Source organism: Lampetra planeri, chromosome 55, assembly GCF_965212315.1.
Source record: "Lampetra planeri chromosome 55, kcLamPlan1.2.h2, whole genome shotgun sequence".
In the NCBI taxonomy this organism is placed as follows: Eukaryota; Metazoa; Chordata; class Hyperoartia; order Petromyzontiformes; family Petromyzontidae; genus Lampetra; species Lampetra planeri.
Window position 1 is genome coordinate 2,165,831 of NC_136161.1, and position 23,077 is coordinate 2,188,907.

Consider the following 23,077-nt stretch of genomic DNA (forward strand, 5'->3'; position numbering starts at 1 on the left):
CAGGGATTCATATTCTTGGTTCTTTCGGTAAAGTTACGTAGAAGGGAAATAATAAAAATAAAAAATTCTCACGTTTCGATTGCAACACAAGCAATCAACATTAGGTGTGAAAACTACAGCAAGACAATTTGAGCTGAAGTGGGAAAGATGCTGTGGTAAGGGGTTATATAAGTTAGAGGGGGGAGGAGCAAGGGAGGGGGGGAGTAGGGGGAGGGGAGCGTTGCGTGGAATACTACTGGATGGGAGGGGGGGGAAGTGGGCGGGGCTAGAAAGGTGCAGAAAACCAATGCCTTTCTAGCCCCGCCCACTTTCTGACTCATCAGCCTTGCCTGGATCCTTCCACTGATGTTCATCTTCGGTGGGGGCATAAGTAACAACCACCACCACCTCTTGCCACCGGTTGATGGGAAGGCGAGCCCACAGTAACCTGGGGCTTCCAGCTTCCCACACCTCACCGCCACACTGCCGCCCCCTTCATTCTTTGGGTCAGAAGAACCACTCGCTGTTGTTTGGCAGTTTCTTGCCTCGAGTAGAGGACTGTCCACCTCTGGCTGGAGCCAGAGCCAGTCCACCGGACCTCCTGAATACCAGAGATCCAGGTGGTACCAGTCCAGCTCCCGACAGAGGAGTGACAGCCTCTCCTCCGCAGTGAGCATTCAAACATTCCACATGGCCACCCGTAGTGGCATTTTGATGTTTCTGAAGAAACCCCGAGGGTAAGGAATTAGTCTCCTGGCTCAACCATGTAAAAATATATATATATCAACACACCACACACAGACTTGCACACACAGACACAAGCCAGTGGTGTTCTCTGTTAGTCTGATGAGACCTTTAATAATCTTCATCATCATCATCATACATTTTTTTTGTACAAGAGAAGCCCCACTCATAAATACAACCGCTTCAAGCAGCAGCAATACCATCTACAACTACTACCACAGAGACACACAAAGATGCAGAGACAGCAAGAGCGACGGACAGAGATACGGTGAGAAAAGTGATGCACAGATACATACGTGGTGTGTGCATGTCTCTGTATTCACATGCAGATTATATTGAGTTTTTTTTAAATCAATAACTCTAAACTAAAAATAAAATAGATGCCCCCATAGCTTTGGGTCCCTGTGTACCGTCTCCCAGTCCTCGTGTTTTCTTGCTCTCATGTCTCTGTGTCTCCATGTCTCCGTCTCCGCATATGTGTCCCTGTGTATGTGTGTCCCTGTGTGTGTGTCCCTGTGTGTGTGTCCCTGTGTGTGTGTCCCCGTGTGTGTGTCCCCGTGTGTGTGTCCCCGTGTCTCAGACTTGGTCTCGCAGTTTTGCCAAACGTTGAGACAATTCATCCTGAAGACACAGAAATGGGAAAATATGGTTAGTGAGCGAGAGACAGTGGGTGAGTGGATGGGTGAGTGAGAGTGAGTGAGGGACATTGGGTGAATGGTTGTGTAGGTTGGTGAGTAAGTGGCTTGGTGACTGAGTGGATGAGTGTCTGAGAGAGTGGGTGAATGGGTGAGTAGGTGGTTGAGTGGGTGGGTGAGTTGGTGAGTAGCTGAGTGAGAGGTTGAGAGTGGGGGGTTAAGTGCATAAGTGAGTGCGTGAATGGGTAAGTTAGTGAGTGGGTGGGCATGCGACTGAGTTGGTGAGTGGGTGGGTAAGAGAGTGGTTAAGTGCATAAGTGAGTGGGTGAGTGGCTAAATGGGTGAGTGGGTGGGTGAATGAGTGGGTCAGTGCATGAGTGGGTGGGTGCCTGAGTAAGCTGGTGAGTGGGTGAGAGAGTGTTTAAGCGCATAAGTGACTGGGTGAGTGGGTGAGTAGGTGGGTGAGTGGATACGTTAGTGAGGGAGTGGGTGAATGAGTTGGTGAATGAGTTGGTGAGTGAGTCAGGGGGGTGAGTGGGTGAGTCGGGGGATGAGTGGGTGAGTGCATGAGTGGGTGAGTGAGTGCGTTAGTGAGTGGGTTGGTGAGTGGATGAGTGAGTCTGGTGGGTGAGTAGGTGATTGAGTAGTTGGGTGAGTGGGCGAGTTCATGAATGGATGAGGGAGTGGGTGGTTGAGTGAGTGGGTGGGTCAGTGAGCGAGTCAGTTTGCAAGTAGGTGGGAGTGGGTGGATGAGTGGCTGGGTGAATGGATCGGTGAGAGTGAGTATGTGAGCGAGTGGGTAGGTGAGCGAGTATGAGGGTGAGTGAATGGTGAGTTAGTGCATGGGTGGGTGAGTTGGTGAGTGGGCGAGTGGTTGAGTGGGTCAGTGGGTTAGTAACTCTCACCTGCTCTGTGGAAGCCACACTTGACCCAATGGACCCAGCCTGACCCTGAGGCAGCTCCATGTTGAGATCCAACCTGAAACGACAGTCGACACCGAGTCACGGAGCCGCAGCTGCATTGCCATGGCTGGTGGCAGCGGTGGTGATGGGAGTGGTGGTGATGGGGTTCGTGATAGTGGTGGTGATCATGGTGATGGTAAAGACGATGGTGATTACAAGCCCATGGGCTACACAGAAGTCTAGCAGCCTCCAGCTAACCATTGTTATTGAGCCGATCTGGCCCATGCCTCTCAATAACTCTAGCCCAGGTGCCTGCATCAAAACCCAAACCGGCACTAAAGTTACCCAAGAGGATGCCTCTATCCCGACAGATCATAGAAGGGATCCGACTCATCAGCTTTGCCTGCATCCATCCACTGATGTTCATCTTCAGTGGGGTCGTAAGCAAAGACAACCACCACCCCCATCATTCCTCACCTCCTGCTGATGGCGAGGAGAGCTCAGTCACCTGGCACTCACAGCTTCCCACACCTCACCTCCACGCCCCCATTAATTATTTTATTCAGAAGCAGAGCCACCACCGATTGTTTGTCAGTTTTCTGTCCCGATTGGAGGACTGTCCACCCCTCAGTAACTGGAGGCAGAGCCGGTCCACTGGACCTCTTTTAATCCAGAGGTCCAGGTGGTACCGGTCCAGCTCCCAACAGAGAAGTGGCAGCCTCTCCACAGCGAGGAGATATCTGCCTATTGCCCATCGACTTGTCATCTGTATGAAGAAGTGCCTGCTATTCTTCTACTACAGTAGTGGGTGTTCACATAGGACCCCAATCAAACACTCAATAGGGTTTGCAGCTGGGATTGGCATTGTCCTCCACTCCTCCCGATGCCGAAGGGATATGGGCAAGGTTCAGGACTGGCTCAAGCAGCTGCAATAAGGTTTATCGTAGCCTCCACTCAGAGGTTCGGAGAGCCATGCGATGCTGCAAGGATGAGTGGGGGTTGCGGGTTGCAGAGGAGATGGAATCTGCCTCAGTAGCTCGTGATCACATAACACTCTGATTCCATCAAAAAAGTAACTTGCAGTGCCACACTTATCTCCAATCTTAGGGTAAATAATGGTGATCCGATCTCCAACCCCCAGGGGTAAGTTTGCTGGTTTTCTGAGGATTTCTGTGAAGTCTTGGGAGAAGGGAACCCCTCAGTTCAGATCAAATCATGGGGGCAAGTGGGGATGACCCTGCTGGGGCTGCTGTGCCTCAAAACCTAAAAGTAGCCGCTTCCTGCGAAGTTGTTTCATGTGCAAACTGTTGAGGAAGTATGAAGGGATATCCAGAGTCTAAGACCTGGTAAAGCGCTGGGAAGAGATGGCTTCTAACTGCGGAGGGTGGCTTTTGTGTGCAGACTGCCCTACATGACATCATTACAACAGTCTGGACCAATGGATGGGTTCCACATAATTGGAAGGATGCCCAGGTGTTCCCTATTTAAAAAAAAAGGTAACCGCACTGATTGCAATAACTACCAGGGCATCTACCTCCTCAGTGTGCTGAGAAAGGTCCCGGCCAGGATTATATTTTATTCAACATCGCCTTTCCAGGCACACTGAGGAGAGGCTTGCAGAGCCTCAATGTGGCTGCAGGTCAGGGCAATCCTGCACAGACGCCATTTTCCATCTCCGTCTGCTACAGCAGAGGTGTAGGGAATTTCAGTAGGTCCTACATCTTTGTTTTATTAACCTGGTCGAGGCCTATGATACCATCAATAGGCAAAGGCTCTGGGTTGTTCTCTGTGCTTTCGGGATCCCTGACTTTGCTCACAATCATTAAGGACCTTCAAGATGGTGGGCAGGCCCGGGTAAAGCTACTTGGCCCGAAGTCCCGGAGTCAGAGCCATTCCCTGGTCACCCCCTGTCACACCTAGTCTGGCACAAGTGCCGTAGTGATGTCACCGCCACTTGGTGGTGAATGGCGGCTGATGTTGCTGATGATGGTGGTGAGATGATGAAGATGGTGGTTATGATGGTGCTGGTGATGGTGTTGATGATGGTGCTGGTGATGACGATAGTGGTAATGATGACGGTGATCGTGGTGGTAATGGTGATGATGGTAATGATGGTGGTAAATATGGTGATGATGGTGAGATTGATGGCGATAGTGGAAATAATGTTGATGGTAGTAGTGATGGTGATGATGGTGATTTTAGTGAGGATGGTGTTGATGGCGTTACCCAGCCTCGTCCGCCATTTGGTGCATAAGCCCTTCAACTTCATGCTGTGAAATCACAAAACATCACCATCAGTAAAAGCAGCTGCATCACGATCATCATGCTCCTCACTACAGCATAACACACAGCATCCCGAGGGCATTACTCACAGCATCACTACAACTACAGCATCACTCCAGCATCACTAAAGCATAGCACACTGCATCCCTACAGCATTACATAAAGCATCACACACAGCATCACTCTGGCATCACACACAACATTACACAGCATCACTATAACATAACTACAGCATCACTATAACATCACTACAGCATCACTATAACATCACTACAGTTTCCCACTACAGCATCACACAGCATCACTATAACATAACTACAGCATCACTATAACATCACTACAGTATACCACTACAGCATCACACACAGCACCACGACAGCATCACGAACACCTTCAGTCGTCCCATTACAAGAAACCACTTGACTCAGCAGAGTTCAGGGTTGAACCAGGAGCTGCATCTATCAGAGGTGCAGCTCTGGCCTAGCTCAGGCACAGCCTGGCCCTGCTGATGAGTCACTGAATGTCGAGACCAGTCCTAGAGTGATGAGTGTGTGAGTGGTGAGTGATTCGTGGCGAGTGATATTTGGTAAGTGAGCAGTGAGTGAGCAGTGAGTGGTTAGTGAGTGGTGAGTGATTAGTGAGTATGTGGTGAGTGCGAAGACAGTGATGAGTGATTGGTGGGTGAGCGGTGAGTGAGTGGTGAGTATGTGGCAAGTGGTACGTGGTGAGTGCGAAGACAGTGATGAGTGATTGGTGGGTGAGTGGTGAGCGAGTGGCAAGTACCTGTGGAGTGGTGAGTGTGGTAGAGCTGCTCATCGTGTCCTCCATCTGTGCAGTTTGAACGTCCAGGGTCTCAAACTGAGATTCAAACTTATCCATGAGTGCCGAGATCTGGGACACGGGGAGGAGACATAGTGAGTTGACACAGTGAGATTCAGGGAGGAGATACGGGGAGACAAGGAGAGAAATGTGGAGGTATGGGGAGACACAGTGACCCTAAACCGCCAAGGTGGCTGAGAAGTCCATGACAGACATCGGTAAACTTCATCCTCGAGCATTTATTGTTCTGGCTGTCGATTTGAAATCTGTTTGACCCCTAGATAACTCCGAGTGCACTGGTTTGTGCCCCATCGTTACCCAGCCTTCTAGAGGCCCAAACATCCTCGACTACATCTTTGTTTCCAGGAAACATCAAGGCCACGTGAAGGTCGTGAAGCCTGTAATCAAAACTGACCATCTGACAGTAATCGCGCATTCTGGCCCCACGCAAATGCCAGCCAACAAAACCAGATTTCCCTACACCTTCCGGAAAAGGGGCCCCACTCAACATGGCAGGTTTCTTGCCAATGCTGATAAACAAGAAACTCAGCTCCACCTGTCATCCGAATCCGACACTCAAGCAGCCTTCGACCATTTTTATACCGCCGCACTCGCTACCCTGAATGAATTCCGCCCAGAAGGCTCTGTTACCCTCACCGCACGTGATCCATCTTTTGTTCCACCTGAAATGAAAGCTGACCTGCGACTCAAGAATAAATTGATGCAAGTAGGCCCACTTGAGGAAGCCATTGCACTTGCAACTCGCATCGGCAGAAACATTACCAGTCGCAATACCACTGCAACTTGTCACAGCAGATCCTGGACTGGATGCGAAGGGGATGTGGGCTAATGTTCGGCGCCTCTCTCGCCATGACTACTCACGTGAAGTACCCGCATCCATCACTGCGCACACCATTAATGCCCATTATGCCACTATTTCCCATGATCACTCATACACTCTCACCAGTAGGAAGTCCCCAGCTTCAGCTGCCAACCCAAACCACCACATCTCTGAGCAGGAGATATTCACCATTCTGGACAAGCTTTGCCACACAGCCACTGGCCCCGACAACCCCCAGCCCAGTTTCTCTGTTTTGGTCCCTCGATATTTTGCCGGCCCATTGCGCAGCTATTTCATTTGTCTCTCTCCTCCTCGACTGTTCCTGACTAGTTGAAGCGAGCCTCCATTAATCCATCAATCCTATAACGAAGATGTCCACCCCTTCCAGCCTTTCTGACTTCAGACCAATATCCATCACTTGTTTGATCTAGCTATCTAGGATGCTTGAAATGATTGTTGTAAGGACATTCATCTATCCCAGTCTGCGCAACCCGCCACCCTCCTGGACTTTCTCTGATAAATTTGTTTTCCACCCTTCAGGCTCCACCACTGCTGCCCTCGTCGCCACAAACAAGTAGGTTTGTGTCATCTGCCTGGACTTCAGCAAAGTCTTTGACACTGTCCATCATGCTTGTTGACTTGAGAGACCCTCAATCGTGAATGTGATAGACACGAGGAGAGACACGGTGAGAGAGTCGGTGAGAGAGTCGGTGAGAAACACGGTGAGAGACACAGTGAGACACGGTGAGGCACAGTGAGAGACACGGGAAGAGATATGGTAAGAGATACGGGGAGACATGGTTAGGCACAGTGAGAGACACGGTGTGGAACAGGGAGAGACACAGGGAGAGACATGGTGAGAGAGACGGTTGAGAGAGATGGTGAGAGAGATGGTGAGAGACACGGTGAGAGACACGGTGAGAGACACGGGGAGAGACACAGGGAGAGACATGGGGAGAGACACGGGGAGAGATAGAGACGGTTGAGAGAGATGGTGAGAGAGATGGTGAGAGACACGGTGAGCAACACGGAGAGAGAAACAGCGAGAGAGACAGGGGGAGCCATGGGGGTGGCATAGTTAGGCACATCGAGAGACACGGTGAGAGACACAGTGAGAAATAGTGAGAGACACAGTGAGAGACACAGCGAGAGACACAGCGAGAGACACGGGGAGAGACACGGGGAGAGACACGGGGAGAGACACGGTGAGAGACACGGTGAGAGACACGGTGAGAGACACGGTGAGAGACACGGTGAGAGACACAAGGAGAGACATAAGGAGAGACACAAGGAGATACACGGTGAGAGACACGGGGAGACACACGGGGAGAGACACGGTGAGGGACACGGTGAGAGACACGGTGAGAGACAGTGAGAGACACAGTGAAAGACGCGGTGAGAGACGCGGTGAGAGACGCGGTGAGAGACGCGGTGAGAGACGCAGTGAGAGAAACAGTGAGAGACACGGTGAGAGACATGGTTAGGCAGTCAGAGACATGGGGAGGCAGTCTCACCTTCTCTAGGTTCATGCTCTTCAGAGCAGCGTCCATGCTCTTCACTACCCCAGCCATAGACTTCGTGACCTGAGAGAGGTAGAGAGATACACAGGGAGAGAGACACGGAGCCATGAGTGATTGTCTGAATGTGGGGAGTAGTGGCGCAGCGGGTGGCACGCTGCGCTACGAACCCGACGAGCCGGGTTCGATTCTCGCTCACGATCAACAGCAGTAACAGCAATTATCTGAACCGGTCCTGGCCCTCTCCGAGGCCAAATCCTCAAAGGAGTATCTGGTGCAGTGTGTAGTAAACATCGCCACTGGGGAGACAAAGGCCGCCAGGTGTGGTGCTAGCCACGCACCCCCTCGTGTGTCACAGTGCAGGCCTTCACGGGTGCTTGCCCCAAAAATCTGTTAATGGAGGAGCACCTGGCCCGGAGTGCACCTGGCCTGGCACAAAAGCCATGGTGATGTCACCGCCACTTAGTGGCGAGTGCCGGCTATTGTTTGCTTTGTTGTGTGGGGAGAAGTAGTGCAGTGGTTATTGCACTGTGCCACAAACCCAACGACCCGAGTTTAATTCCCCGCTCACCGAGGTCGACTCATGTTATGTATGCTGATGAATTGGTAATTGCTGCTAATTCTGAGGAGTTGGAGACTCTACAGACGAATCTGGAGTGTATCACTAAGAGGTTGGGCCTTACCATCGAACCTGACCAAACAAAGCACTTGCCTGGGTATTTTATGTCAAACACTCCACACCCTCCACTCCCCATGAGTGGTGGGGGCAGTTTTGGGGAGAGTGGAGAAGTTCCTGTAGCTGGGCAGTGTGCTTATGACCAATTGCGGTGTGGCAGTGCAGGTCTCACTCCAAATCAGACGAGCGGCATTATGTTTTCATCGGCTGCGTAATGCTGCTGTGTCGAAGCTACCTGGTCTGTCGCTCCATACGAAGCTCCGGGTCTTCTCGGCCACAGTTATGCCCTCCCTTGTCTATGCTTGCAAAACGTGGACCCCCTTTCAACGAACATCTCTGCTGGTTTGAAACATTCAGGTTGGCTTGCCTACAATCCATCCTTGTATTAATCAGGCTTGATTGTGTGAGGAACCCACAATTTATTGAAAGATATGGAAACAGTCCCATCATTGAGCTCCTCTTGCAGATGAGGCTGTGATGGCTGGGTCATGTAGGCTGCATGCCCAGCTACTGCATGCCCAAGCAGCTTGTTTGGCTGGATAGAGGGGGCTAAACGGGCATGGCACGGGCTGGAGTTGAGTGCAGCTGGTGCATCTGCCAGTGATTTCAGTCAGTTAATCCATGGCACCTGGGTCTGTCCCTTGACCTCCTGCCAGCAGGCATTCGACACTTCACGTGGCCTTAACATGCACATAGCCTGGCACAATCGCAGTGGTGATGTCACTGCCACTTAGTGGCGAATGGCGATTGTTGTTGTGTCTGTACAAGTGTCTTTGTGTGCCTCGATGTGTCTTTGTGTGAATGTGCATGTCTGTACATGAGGCGCGTGTCTGTACGCAACTGTAAGTGACCATGTGTCTCTACGTGCACGTAGCGTGCATGCGCAGTGTCCATGGGTTTGGCACCTTGCCCATGGTGACGGCTGTCTGCACGCGGGCCGACACGGCATCCACACGAGCGCTCATGCGCAAGTAGTTGAGCGATTGGTTCTTCTGTCGGATCGCATTCTCCGCGTGGATCCGCGCCACCTCCATGTTGCCCTTCGCGATCGCCTACACAGCACGCACGCGCCAGGCTAGGTGCACACTCATTCACAGATACTCACATATACTCATGTGTGCACCAGGATAGGTACCATGTTCACACTCGCACACAGATATGCATACATGTGTGACAGTCTAGGTGATGCTCATTCACAGACATACGTGTGTGCCATGCTAGGTCAGAATCAGAATTTTTCAGAAAGTTTGTTTATCCGAGAGGAATCTGTTGTATACTAACCCTTCTTCCAAAATTGATATTAATAATGTTTGATGATATTTTTATATATTATCTTTTTACTTGTTTTTTTAATGAATGAAAACACACCAAAGCGCAGCAAACTGCAAAACACCAGGTGTTGTTAAGTAATGAACTGGAGGAGGGCTAGGATGGCAGAATTTGCAACCTTGCTTCAAGGAAAGATAAGGCCTGATGAACGGGCACATGTCACCCGTGCAGGCGGCAGAGACAGTGGGAGAGTCAGCCAGACATAGTTAAGGCAAAAAGCCCAACCATCCTGCATGGTTTTAAAGTAACGTCAAAATTCGAAATTCAACAACAGAGTAGGCTAAATTATCGATCCTCGCGCTCGCTCAAATTGGAGACCAGGCTGCGAGCTACATCAATGAACCATTGCCATTTGCTAATCCAATACTGAATGTTAATATTACTGAAGTCAAAACGAATTCTATGACCTCAGCACATGGGTGAATAATAGGGCAGTGTCAACTCAAAGGCAATGGAAGGAAGCAGAGGCGCCTTTGTCTAAATCACAACCACAGAAAGCCAGGAATCATCACTGATTGTGTGTTTAGGGATTCCGAGCTAGTTGGAACACGTGCACACAGGGAGGAGGTAGAAATACGCCTTGTCCTCCTGCAGCTGAGGGAGCAAAGATAAACCCAAAAAGGCCAAGGAATTAAATTATTAAATCCAGGGTGAGTGGTCAAACGAAGTGGGTCAGCTCAAGGCTGTGTGCACAGGGGAGGGAGCTGATTTAAACAACCCTGCACGTCTGAACGTGAGGGGGCCTTTGACCTGAAATTAAGAATAACACTCCCAGAGCAGAAGGTTGGATGGCCACAGTGAGACGAATAAGAGTGTTGTATATCTCAAGGATGCAGACTCAGCTGAACAACAAGGCTGCGGGGGTCACCAGAAGTTCGCGTTCGCCTAGTTAAGACAAAAAGCTCAATTATTCTGTATTGCTATTAAAGTAACGTTAAAGTCGGAATTTAACAACAGGGTAGGCTAAAGTTATTGATATTCACACCCACTCCAATTAAACCAGGCCACAAGTTACGCCTACTGAACCATCACCATCATTAAGTCAATATGAAATGTTATTTCCATCTATACAACTCGACCCGAAGCATATGACAATCAGAACCTTCCTAAGTCAAAATTGAATCGCACCCAGACAGGAGAGAATAGTCGATATAAGGTTGAAGAGGGAAGGAAATTAAGAGCACGGCGAACTGCAAACGTAAGCAAAAAGCCGGGAACGACACCAACCCAGCGACCCACCAGCCCAGCAACAGCGAGTCGGGCTTCGACAGGCCATAAAAGTAGAAATAATAACTCCCGGGGTCAGGGGACACAAGAAGAAGCAGGCAGACAAAAACCAGAACTGACTCCAAGGTTCAACCGCCCTCACCTACAAGGAGTGACGGAAATTAATGAGGCCTTGAGTTAACGGCGTCAGCTGGACAGCAACAACAACGGCGAGCAGAGATAGGGTGGGGCAAAGACTGCGGGGCTATGAAATGCAACTTCATGTCAGTAAAGCCCTGACAAACAAGTTAAGTTAAAGACATCACAATACATAATATCGTACATAACATCAATGTTAACGCTATTCACCGTAAACTATATTCCGCTTATATAACCATGCAGACACCAAGGAATACGAATTCCTAGGATCAAGAAACTTACCCCTTAACCTAAGATATCGGAAATAAATTAATAATAATAAGCATATGCATGAAAAGACAAAAGTAAAACTTATGGAAAAGCCAGGATAACGGGATGAATCACCACCAGGTCGAATATAAAATACATAATAAAAGAGCGATGTTAAACCCAGGGTCGGAGAGAAAGGGAGATCCCGGCCGTCTTTGTATCCCCGCAGCGCGGGATAGGAGTGTGTATACGCTCGGGGAAACACCTCCACTTGAGTCAAGCACCACGATGGGAAACGACAGACCTTAGGTTACATACCGAATCATAACTGTGAAATGGTAAGGGACAAATGTTAAAACTTTTTAACCATTTCTTTGTGCGTCGGTGAGGGTCGGAGGGAGTGTTGCCCCTCCCTCCAGGTCGTGCAACACGGACAAAGACGCCTATGAGACGATTTGTAACGTCTGTGTTTTGGTTCATGAAGAAGGCCAGACAAGAGATAATATCGCACCCAGACAGAGAGACGACTATGAGGCAATTTGTAACATCTGATTGTTTGCTCGTGGATTTTATGGAGGGAGTATGACAACGGAATATACCGTGGGTGATGCACACAAGGACAAACGGACGTACGGACACACACATGGACACACCTACCTACGGACAGATCCTGACACAGCAAAAATCGAAAGAAACCCCGCCTTGTGGGCAGGATCCAAAGGGGTTTTTCGGCATAAAAGAAAGGACCCTGAGCATTGGAAACCAGCTCGACCGGGAGGGTCGACTCAGGAGCGAGCTGCGACCAGCGGGTCGGCTCGACTCTTCAGCTCGTCTGGGACTCAGCCGAGTTTGATCGGCTCACCGGAGCCGGCTCTCGGGGCTCGACTCAAGCGGCTCCCCATCTCCTCTGTAGGCGGGCAAGACCCGCTTGACAGCTCAACTCGGCCTGCGTGGGTCAACCTCTGCCGAGTCGGAGGTCTCTGCTGCCGCCGGAGTGGGGAGGGTCGCGGTTTGGCGACGAGGCTCCGTGCTCACCCTGGTCGACGACCCAACACTGCACGCTGCGAGCGAGCTGTGGGCGCCACCTACCGACCGGGTTCCGAACTGCGACAGCATATCAACGGGCATCCGAACCCGTTCACCACGGTGACAGGGGAGCGACTGATACGTATGACGCGCACCGCCCCCTCACCACACGACCACCAGGCGTCTGTTTGACATAAAGAACCGACTCCGAACACTGACTATTCAAGACAACTCTTACCACTCAAACACACTCGAACCCATAAGCCATCCGTGGCTGTGAAGGCATCACAACGAGACCGAGTGATGGCCATCCGTCGTTTATAAGTGTATTCGTAATTTTTATCTTTAATATTTAGTGGGCTGTACTCTTAATCGCATAAATTCCCAACAGATCCATCAATACGAATTGATTCTTGGCACCTCCTTCCGCCGAGCCACGCTCACGTGGGGAGTGGTGGCCCACCAGATCCTTATCAGGTGATCTGGTCCCCAATTAGTAAACTTGGTATAAGATAACGATCTTCGGAAAAGGAGCACCGTCGCAGGCCCTTACTCCGAGCCATTCTGTTGTCAGATAACCTGCCGATGTATTTGTTGAGATTGGTGCCTTTAAGAATAATAACTGTTTTTGATTGTGTTTTTTTTATCGCCGTATAATCTTTCAAGTATCTTTCAGTCATAATCGCCGCACGTACTCGCATCCTCTACAGAATATTCAACTGTCCCGTGACCCAAGGTGCTAACAACGTGATAAGGGTTGCGTATGATCAATAAGGAGTGCGGTACTGCGTGAACAATATTGAGTATAATCATTCATTAACGTTAAGGTTTTTCTGAGCATAGTATTTGCATATTTTAACGACTCTCTCTCTCACTAACAAACCATCGCGTTATGCGGGATCCATGTGCCGTTGTCAAAGTGAAATCAGACAATCGTTGATGATACTGTATTGATGCCGTGTTGACGTTCCGGGATTGAGAGTTCGCATACTATATCATAGTTGAGGTTGAATTAGTAATAAATTGATTAATACAGAAGTGGTTGTGTGATTCTTTCCTGAAATCTATGCATAAGATCTGCTTCTGCGTTGAGATCTGAACTTGGTGACCTTAATAAACACACTAATACATACTCAGTAAATGTTAAAGCGATAACGGGGTGAACCGGGGACCTAAAATATAACCACGAATACCCACTCTGGGAATGTTAAAGCGAGAATGAGACGAACCTAGACAACGATGCCGAGTTAATCTAAGTCAATCTTGCATACTTACACCACACCTGCATAACTGCATACGATTAATTGCCTTATTCCGATCGATAACCCACCCTCGTCACCGAGGCGGGGTCTGGTTATCATAACGACTTGCATTATCATAATTACACCCACTCGCATAATTACTACGATTACCTCTCGAATTGGCATAATTAAATGTGCATAATTACATAAATTAACATATTTCCGGATAATTACACATTTGGCCAAATTTCATTTGATTATTATTATTTTCACTGAATATTCATAACCCACATATACAACATAATAATTTCACCCACGCACGCATACAACATAACAAATTTTGATAACCAACATATACAACAAATCCGATGACCTATAAAGCTCTTTGTCACAGATGTCAAGGTGCACACTCACTCCCACTCACTCACTCACAGACACGCATGTGTCTGCCAGGCTAAGAGAAAGCTCACATACTCACAGTCTAGGTGCACAACACAAAGATCTCCCCGTATAGCCTTGACATACTTTTGGGGCAAGTGCTATGACAGAATAGCGCCTATGAAGGCCAGAACAGTACACGGCAGTGTGGGTGGCCAGCACCACGTTTGGCCCCATTGGTTTCCCTGCTGGTGATATTATCTCTACACACCGCTACACCAGGTACTAATTTTTGGGGTTCGTAGTGCAACACGCTGCTCGCCAAATCACTCACAGACACGCCCTTGTGCCAGGCTAGGGGCATGCTCTCCCTCTCCGCCCCCCCCACATCCCATGCCAGGCTAGGTGCACACTCCCTCACCCTTTTCACTTTAGCCTTTTCAGTCTTCTCCTCCTTGTCGCACTTCTTGGAGCTCCGGGTCAGCTCCTTCGCCGCGAACTTCAGATTGAAAAGGTGCTCTGAGGTCACGGTCAAGGGGTCAACCGTCATCAGCAAGACCATCGCTCTAACCACAACCACCACCACCACAGTCAACACAACAGCCACCACCACAACCATCACCACCACAGCCGCAACAACCACCAGAGCCACCACAACGACCACGCCCATCACCACAACCATCATCACAACTCCCATCCATCACAGTCATGGAGCTCACACCAGCACAACCACAACAGCCACCATTCGCCACTAAGTGGCGGCGACGTCATCACGGCGCTTGTTGCCAGACAAGGAGCACTTTGAGGCCACGTGAAGTGTTGAAGGCTCACTGATAGGAGATGACGGGACAGACCCAGGTGCCATGGGTTGACGGAGATGACCGACAGATGCATCACCCGTGCCCCCTACTGTGCAAACTTGCTTCATTTTTTGAGTGAGACCTCTGCTGTGAAACCAGGGTTGGTCATAAGCACACTGCTCAGGTATGGAAAGCTCTCCACTCTCTCCACAACTGCTCCTTCACCAATGGGGAGTTGAGGGGGTGGCATCTGCAAGTAAATGAAAACAAATATAATTTACAACCTTCACTAGCGAGCCGAAACCAGCCCACTGTGGGTTTAAATGGGGTCCTAGGTGGACGGCTGGACGCCCACCACCGCAGTGGAAGAATGGCAGGCACAGATGACAATCTGATGGTAATTGGGCAGATCAGTTCCCACGGTAAGTCCTGGTGTCAAGGACATGGACCTGCATCCGCTGTTAAGTCACTTTAAAACTATTTTAAACTAATTTTTTTTTTATTTTACCAGGTAAGGCCCACCAAGCGATTTGCTCTTTTTCAGAACCACAATTGACAGCTCATGAAGTGGCCAATCTTGTGGCAATGTATAGCATCAGCCAAATACTCTAAAAAGCATGTTTCTAAATGTGGAGAAAAAACCACCAAGGGGAGAGACACGCAAACTTCAAATAAACAGGTGTCAGAGTTGGGATCGAACCCACGACCTTCTGTATACGAAGCGAGGTAGTTAACATCTCGCCACCATGGCACCCGACCTTTTGTTGATGGGAACACGAGCCCACAGCAGCCCGAGATGTACAGCTTCCCACCTCACACCCATGCTCCCACACTCCCTTCATTATTTTGTTCAAAAGCAGAGCCACTCCCTGTTGTTTGGCGATTCCCTACCCTGAGGAGGACTGGTGTTGACCACTCAGTGACTGGAGCCAGAACCAGTTCACCGGACCTCCTGTATTCCAGAGATCCAGGCGGTGAAGTTTTTTGTTGATGAAACCCGATTTAAGAGCATCTTGGCTCACAGGGTAAAAACAATAAACTAAGCTCCCAACAGAGGAATGGCAGCTTCTCCACAGTGAGCATTCAAAATACTTCACTCACATCACCAAAGATCCCCCGTGGAGCCTTAACAAATGGTTGGGGCTGGTTAGCGAGCACCTATGAAGGCCGGCACGGAACATGAGGGGGTGGTGTGGATAGAACCACGCCAGACCGCCTTTGTCTCCCTCGTGGCCAGGTTTAAACATCGAACCAGGTACTAATTTAAGGCCGAGTCAACCTACGGGAGGCCCAGCACTGGTCGCCGGGTTCGTAGCGCAGCACGCTAACCACTGCACCTCACAGCATCAACACCGTCACCAACACCACTAAAGACAAAAGTTCCCCGTATAACCTGAACAGGCTGTTGGAGGAAGTGCTGTTAGCGAGCACCTATTAAGGCCGGCACGGCACACAAGGACGTGGGTGGCCACCACCACGCCCGGCTGCCTTTGTCTCCCTAGTGGCGATATTTACACACCGCACCAGGTACTCATTTGAGGCTGAGTCAACCTAGGGGAGGTCCAGGACTCATTCAGGCGGAAATCGAACTCGGGTTGCCAGGTTCGTAACGCAGCACGCTGACAACCTCTACACTACCGCTCCACCGACTGACATCACCACCACCATCATCATCACCACCACCATCACCACCCACCATCACCCACCATCATCACCACCATCACCACCACCCACCATCATCACCACCACCCACCATCATCATCACCACCACCCACCATCATCACCACCACCACCACCCATCGCGCTGGCCATTGTGACCCTCGGTAGTTGTTGTAGTAGTGGTAGTTGTTGCAGTAGTGGTAGTTGTTTTAGTGGTGGTAGTTGTAGTGGTGGTAGTTGTAGTGGTAGTTGTTGTAGTAGTGTAGTAGTGGTAGCAGTGGTAGTAGTGGTAGTTGTTGTAGCAGTGTAGTAGTGGTAGTAGTGTAGTAGTGGTAGTTGTAGTAGTAGTGGTGGTAGTAGTAGTGGTTGTAGTAGTGTAGTAGTAGTGGTGGTAGTAGTTGTTGTAGTGGTGGTAGTTGTAGTGGTGGTAGTTGTTGTAGTGGTGGTAGTTGTTGTAGTGGTGGTTGTTGTAGTGGTGGTAGTGGTTGTTGTAGTAGTGGTAGTTGCTGTAGTAGTAATAGTGGTTGTTGTAGTAGTAATAGTGGTTGTTGTAGTGGTTGTTGTAGTAGTGGTAGTTGTTGTAATAGTAATAGTGGTTGTTGTAGTGGTTGTTGTAGTAGTGGTAGTTGTTGTAGTAGTAATAGTGGTTGTTGTAATGGTGGTAGTTGTAGTAGTAGTTGTTGTAGTAGTGGTAGTTGTTGTAGTGGTGGTAGTTGTTGTAGTGGTGGTAGTTGTTGTGGGTGTTGTTGTAGTGGTGGTAGTTGTTGTAGTAGTGGTAGTTGTTGTTGTAGTGTTGGTTGTTGTAGTGGTGGTAGTTGTTGTAGTGGTGGTAGTTGTTGTAGTGGTGGTAGTTGTTGTAGTGGTGGTAGTTGTTGTAGTGGTGGTAGTTGTTGTAGTGGTGGTAGTTGTTGTAGTGGTGGTAGTTGTTGTGGGTGTTGTTGTAGTGGTGGTAGTTGTAGTGTTGGTTGTTGTAGTGGTGGTAGTTGTTGTAGTGGTGGTAGTTGTTGTAGTGGTGGTAGTTGTTGTAGTGGTGGTAGTTGTTGTAGTGGTGGTAGTTGTTGTAGTAGTGGTAGTTGTTGTAGTAGTGGTAGTTGTTGTAGTGGTGGTAGTTGTTGTAGTGGTGGTAGTTGTTGTAGTGGTGGTAGTTGTTGTAGTGGTGGTAGTTGTTGTAGTGGTGGTAGTTGTTGTAGTGGTGGTAGTTGTTGTAGTGGTGGTAGTTGTTGTGGGTGTTGTTGTAGTGGTGGTAGTTGTAGTGTTGGTTGTTGTAGTGGTGGTAGTTGTTGTAGTGGTGGTAGTTGTTGTAGTGGTGGTAGTTGTTGTAGTGGTGGTAGTTGTTGTAGTGGTGGTAGTTGTTGTAGTGGTGGTAGTTGTTGTAGTAGTGGTAGTTGTAGTGTTGGTTGCTGTAGTGGTGGTAGTTGTTGTAGTAGTGGTAGTTGTTGTAGTGGTGGTAGTTGTTGTAGTAGTGGTAGTTGTTGTAGTAGTGGTAGTTGTTGTAGTAGTGGCAGTTGTTGTAGTGGTGGTAGTTGTTGTAGTAGTGGTAGTTGTTGTAGTAGTGGTAGTTGTTGTAGTAGTAATAGTGGTTGTAGTAGTAGTGGGTGTTATTGTTGAGGCCTGGGCGCCGCTACTTCCGCAGCAGAGGGAGGATACTCTCCATGGCCGCCGACATGACGACGCCGCTGCTTGTTGCTGCCGCTCCTCGCTTTGTCGTGAGAGGTGTCCGCTCGTCAACCTCGTGTAGCAACTCTGGACTCAACAACTACGAACTCACGACTCTGGACTCAACAACTACGTACTCACGACTCTGGACTCGCCGCTTACAGTTCGCATCCAGAGCTCAGACAGTAGCAGACCACGGCGCGATGTGATTGGTCGAGGCGTTCATGTTATGTTAATTTAGTTACGGACATCCGATTGGTCGCATGTGTGTATGATGATTAATTTATTCGCGGAGCTCGTGTCGTGATTGGCTCCATGCAACATCATTATGTTAATTTATACTCAGAGCAGCCAACCAGAGTTCAAGATGTGGTCGCGAGATAATAATATGCTAATTTATGTTGTGGTTATCACGTGTGGCCAGAGAGCCAATGGGAAACAGCTATCGACCATTCGGAATATATTGATGGTGGATTGCGCAACGGGGGGGGGGTGTGTGCAAGGATTACGTCACTAGCGCGCGTGACGGGGGTTACGTCACCGGGGCGCGTGATGGTGGGGACGTCACGGGGTGTTCCCCCGTACATTGCTGGTGACGTAACCGCGGAGCGTGACCGCGCTGACGTCACGAGGAGGAACCGCACCCCCCGTATAAAGAAGTCATTTGGGGGCTGATGGGATGCGTCAAGAGACAGAGAGACACGGGGAGACACAGGGAGACAGAGAGACACGGGGAGACAGAGACACGGGGAGACAGACAGAGAGACACGGGGAGACACAGGGAGACAGAGAGACACGGGGAGACACGGGGAGACAGAGAGACACGGGGAGACACGGGGAGACAGACAGGGAGACACGGGGAGACAGACAGAGAAACACGGGGAGACACAGGGAGACAGAGAGACACGGGGAGACAGAGAGACACGGGGAGACAGAGAGACACGGGGAGACACAGGGAGACAGAGACACGCTGTGAAGCTCTTTGTCACAGATGTTCAGTACCAAGGCCGTAGCCATGGAGTCAACATTGGGGACGGGGGGGGGGACCAAAACTTCCAGGGCGTCTGGGCCCCCCCCCCCCCCAGAAAAAAAATCTACATTTGAAAAGAATTTCCTGCCTAAAATATAAAAACATTCACTAACACATAGGATTGACTTTTTATTTATTTTTTACAATAATGTCCAATAGCGCATTGTATTACAGTGCTCTGTTTTTTTCTTTTTTACCTTTTCTTGTTTCATGTCATGGCAGAGATTAGGGATTAAACAGGACCCTGCGGGGTGGGCTGGTAGGAATAATACTTAGTACCGGTACAGGGATATCGACCGGGTATAGAGGAGTTAAAGAAAAAATTACTGTATTCTAGTGTAACGTTAATTAAAAGTGTTTGTTTTGACAAGAAACGCTGTGAGATTTAAAGACTCGTAGTCTTTCATTTCCAAACGATCACATCTGAGATTAATTGACCTTAGATGGGGAAACTCGAATGCATTTACTAGTATAAAGGTGAAATAAAATAGAGGGAATAAACGGCACCTTGGTGCATTTTATGTCGTCTACATAGAGTTGAATAAACGGGCGTTTGGCATATTCATATAACAGTACTACATTGAGCAGTGTTTGTTTGGCACTTCGAGTTTTTATTTGCGCGCACGACATGGATACCGAAAACAACCACGACTTTGAAGACCCCAATGGTTGTTTGGACGCCCACGTTGAAAAGATGCTTGCTGAAACAGAGACCGCATTTGCTGCTGGAACCCTTTACAAACTCGCAGTGAAAAGCATCGTTTCCATGGACCCAGAACCAACCGCAGTTGGTGCTGCTATAACGGTAGCATCGCAACCAAACATGCAGCCAGCAGCTAAATAATCAAAGATTGCAGCACAAGTAGAAATACTTGCGTGTGAATACGATGTAGTGAACACGACAGAGATGTGGTGAACACGGCAGAGATGTGGTGAACACGGCAGAGATGTGGTGAACACGGCAGAGATGTGGTGAACACGGCAGAGATGTGGTGAACACGGCAGAGATGTGGTGAACACGGCAGAGATGTAGTGAACACGACAGAGATGTAGAGATGATAGTGAACACGACAGAGATATAGTGAACACGACAGAGATGTAGAGATGATAGTGAACACGGCAGAGATGTAGTGAACACAGCAGATGTAGTGAACACGGCAGAGATGTAGTGAACACGGCAGAGATGTGGTGAACACGACAGAGATGTGGTGAACACGGCAAAGATGCAGTGAACACGACAGAGATGTAGAGATGATAGTGAACACGACAGAGATATAGTGAACACGACAGAGATGTAGAGATGATAGTGAACACGACAGAGATGTAGTGAACACGACAGAGATGTAGAGATGATAGTGAACACGACAGAGATGTAGAGATGATAGTGAACACGGCAGAGATGTAGTGAACACAGCAGATGTAGTGAACACGACAGAGATGTAGTGAACACGGTAGAACTATAAGCGAGTGAATAGCAGCAGCGACGAGGCCTCTCGCTGCCTCTGCTCTGCCGCTGCTGGGCTGCAGATTCAGCCGAGTCAGGCACCACTGCCAATATGCACAACAACAACAATAAACGTGCTGCGTTTCATCTGTGTTAATAAGCCTCCCGCACTAGGCCCCGCGAAGCCTGCCGCACTAGGCCTCGCGCCGTGCTTTTCGTGCACAAATAAGGCGATTAAATGTATCTCGTCTCTGTGTTAATAAATGTTTCTTGTCTCTGTGTTAAAAAAACGTGCTGCGTTTCAGTAAAGTAATTTTTTTTAATAAACGTGCTGCGTTTCATCTCTGTGTTAATGAGCCTGCCGCACTAGGCCTCGCGAAGCCTGCCGCACTAGGCCTCGCGCCGTGCTTTTCGTGCACAAATAAGGCGATTAAATGTATCTCGTCTCTGTGTTAATAAATGTTTCTTGTCTCTGTGTTATAAAAACGTGCTGCGTTTCAGTAAAGTAATTTTTTAAATAAACGTGCTGCGTTTCAGTAAAGTAATTTTGAAGCGAAGTTTAAAGTTTTGCCGTGATGCGCCGGAAGCGACGGCCATCTTTTTTAATTCACATCGCAGGGGGAGCGGGCGGCCATCTTGTCGGACAGGGTCATGCCAAGTGTTTGCAGTAGGGGGCGATGTTGATACACGGACGGACGGACAAACGCGGACGGACGGACGGACAAACGCGGACGGACGGACAAACGCGGACGGACGGACGGACAAACGCGGACGGACGGACGGACGATATAATCTATTGGTGGTCTGGTCCACTTCGTTCCTACCAGTATAAAGTACAACCATATACACAATCTAACCTATATAATTCATTTTTTGTCCGTCCGTCCGTCCATCCGTCTGCGTACGCTCCCTACCGGGGGATTTAGCTCTCGGACCATGGGGTTCGGCGAGATTACATTTTGCAGGTGGGCACGCCCCCGGCCCCGCGGTAAACTTAGGCATTTCCGATTTTTCGTCTCTAAACTTTAAATCGGACCGATTATCGATTTAGTGCGATATATCTTTATTTATTTATTTAACGTTTTATTCATTTATTTACTCTTGCCGACCGGCGCGGACCACGGCGGTTGCCCCTGGCAACGGATAGCAACGCGTTCGCTGCGGGGTGGACGCCATTTTGAATTACCATTAAAAATATGTGCACGCATTAACACGCGACTCTGAGGTAAATTCATCAAAGTTTCACGTCCTCTTCACTCCCCCCCCCACCCCAATGTGTGCAATTACTATTATAGGGTCGGTAGAAAATAAAAATATAGCGATTAGACAGTATTATTGTAGCGCGGGGGGGGGGGGGGCGTAACGGCCCCAGCACCCAGCCTGAGCCGGGTGGGCAATCTAGGCGAGGCCGGAGGCTCTGCACGGTACTAGGCCTCGACACGCAACTCTGTCAGGCGACGAATTTGTGGTATAAACTCGATATACCCAGCGTTGCCCGGGGGAAAATACATTTAAATCTTCTGAAAACTTTAAAACATAACATTCCAATGAAAATACAACTGTGTAATTAAAACTCTAAACCCGACCGCGCCAAGAATCGATTCTCTGAATCGCGAATCGAAGGTTGTAGATTCACTTAGAATCGCCTTATTTCCGTTTAATATAAGTTGGTTATAGAGTTGAAATAAACTGCTACGAATGGGAAATATCCGGCGTTGACCGGGGCTAAAATATAATTAAAAACTCCTGAAAACTTTAAAACATAACATACGAATGAAAATAAAACTCTGTAATTAAAAATGGAAACCTCCTATGCGCCAGGAATCGATTCTTTGAATCGCGCAAAGGAATCATCGAAGGTTGTAGATTCCTTTAGGAGCGCCCTTAACATGTGGTGAGGGAAAGAGTGGTGAGGGGGAGAGTGGTGAGGGGGAGAGTGGTGAGGGGGAGAGTGGTGAGGGGGAGAGTGGTGAGGGGGAGAGTGGTGAGGGGGAGAGTGGTGAGGGGGAGAGTGGTGAGGGGGAGAGTGGTGGTGGTGTGGGTGAGTGAGTGGTGATTGGTGAGGGGTGAGTGGTGAGGGTTAGTGGTGAGCAAGAGTGGTGAGGGTGAGTGTTGAGCGTGAGTGGTGAGGGTGAGTGGTGATTGTTGAGGGTGTGATTGGTGAGGATGAGTGGTGAGTAGTGAGGGTGAGTGGTGAGGGTGAGTGGTGAGTGGTGAGGGTGAGTGGCGGTTGTGAGTGGTGATTAGTGAGGGGTGAGTGGTGAGGGTGAGCGTGAGTGGTTAGGGTGAGTGGTGAGGGTGAGCAGTGAGGGTGAGCAGTGAGGGTGAGTGGTGATTGGTGAGGGTGTGATTGGTGAGGATGAGTGGTGAGTGGTCAGGGTGAGTGGTGAGGGTGAGTGGTGAGCGGTGAGGGTGAGTGTTGAGGGTGAGTGGTGAGTGGTTAGGGTGAGTAGTGAGGGTGAGTGGTGAGCGTGAGTGGTGAGTGGTGAGGGAGAGTGGTGAGG

General features: G+C 49.3%; 1 protein-coding gene across 2 annotated transcripts; it reads right to left on the reverse strand.

Moving 5' to 3' along the window:
* Positions 1 to 810: 810 nt before the first annotated feature.
* CHMP1B (charged multivesicular body protein 1B) lies at positions 811 to 18,328 on the reverse strand. 2 transcript variants are annotated; one of them, XM_078617908.1, is made up of 9 exons: positions 18,091 to 18,325; positions 14,406 to 14,503; positions 9,302 to 9,448; positions 7,718 to 7,786; positions 5,327 to 5,434; positions 4,487 to 4,530; positions 2,264 to 2,336; positions 1,268 to 1,344; positions 1,152 to 1,223 (listed from the first exon to the last, which is right to left on the reverse strand). In XM_078617908.1, exons 1-8 carry the CDS (start codon positions 18,107 to 18,109, stop codon positions 1,300 to 1,302), a joined length of 603 nt encoding a protein of 200 aa, XP_078474034.1. In that variant the 5' UTR covers positions 18,110 to 18,325; the 3' UTR covers positions 1,152 to 1,223; positions 1,268 to 1,299. The 2 variants fall into 2 exon arrangements, with proteins under 2 accessions (XP_078474033.1, XP_078474034.1); XM_078617907.1 differs by having other exon boundaries at positions 811 to 1,344; positions 18,091 to 18,328.
* Between the last annotated feature and the right edge of the window lie 4,749 nt (positions 18,329 to 23,077).

Bases quoted from the DNA above. Each gene is read 5' to 3' on its own strand.
- CHMP1B (XM_078617907.1), bottom strand. The intron at 9,449-14,405 runs GTGAGGGAGTGT...CGTGCTGTGTAG, and splicing joins AAAAGGCTAAAGTGAAAAGG to GCGATCGCGAAGGGCAACAT. The intron at 5,435-7,717 runs GTGAGACTGCCT...CCCGTGTCCCAG, and splicing joins AGAGCATGAACCTAGAGAAG to ATCTCGGCACTCATGGATAA.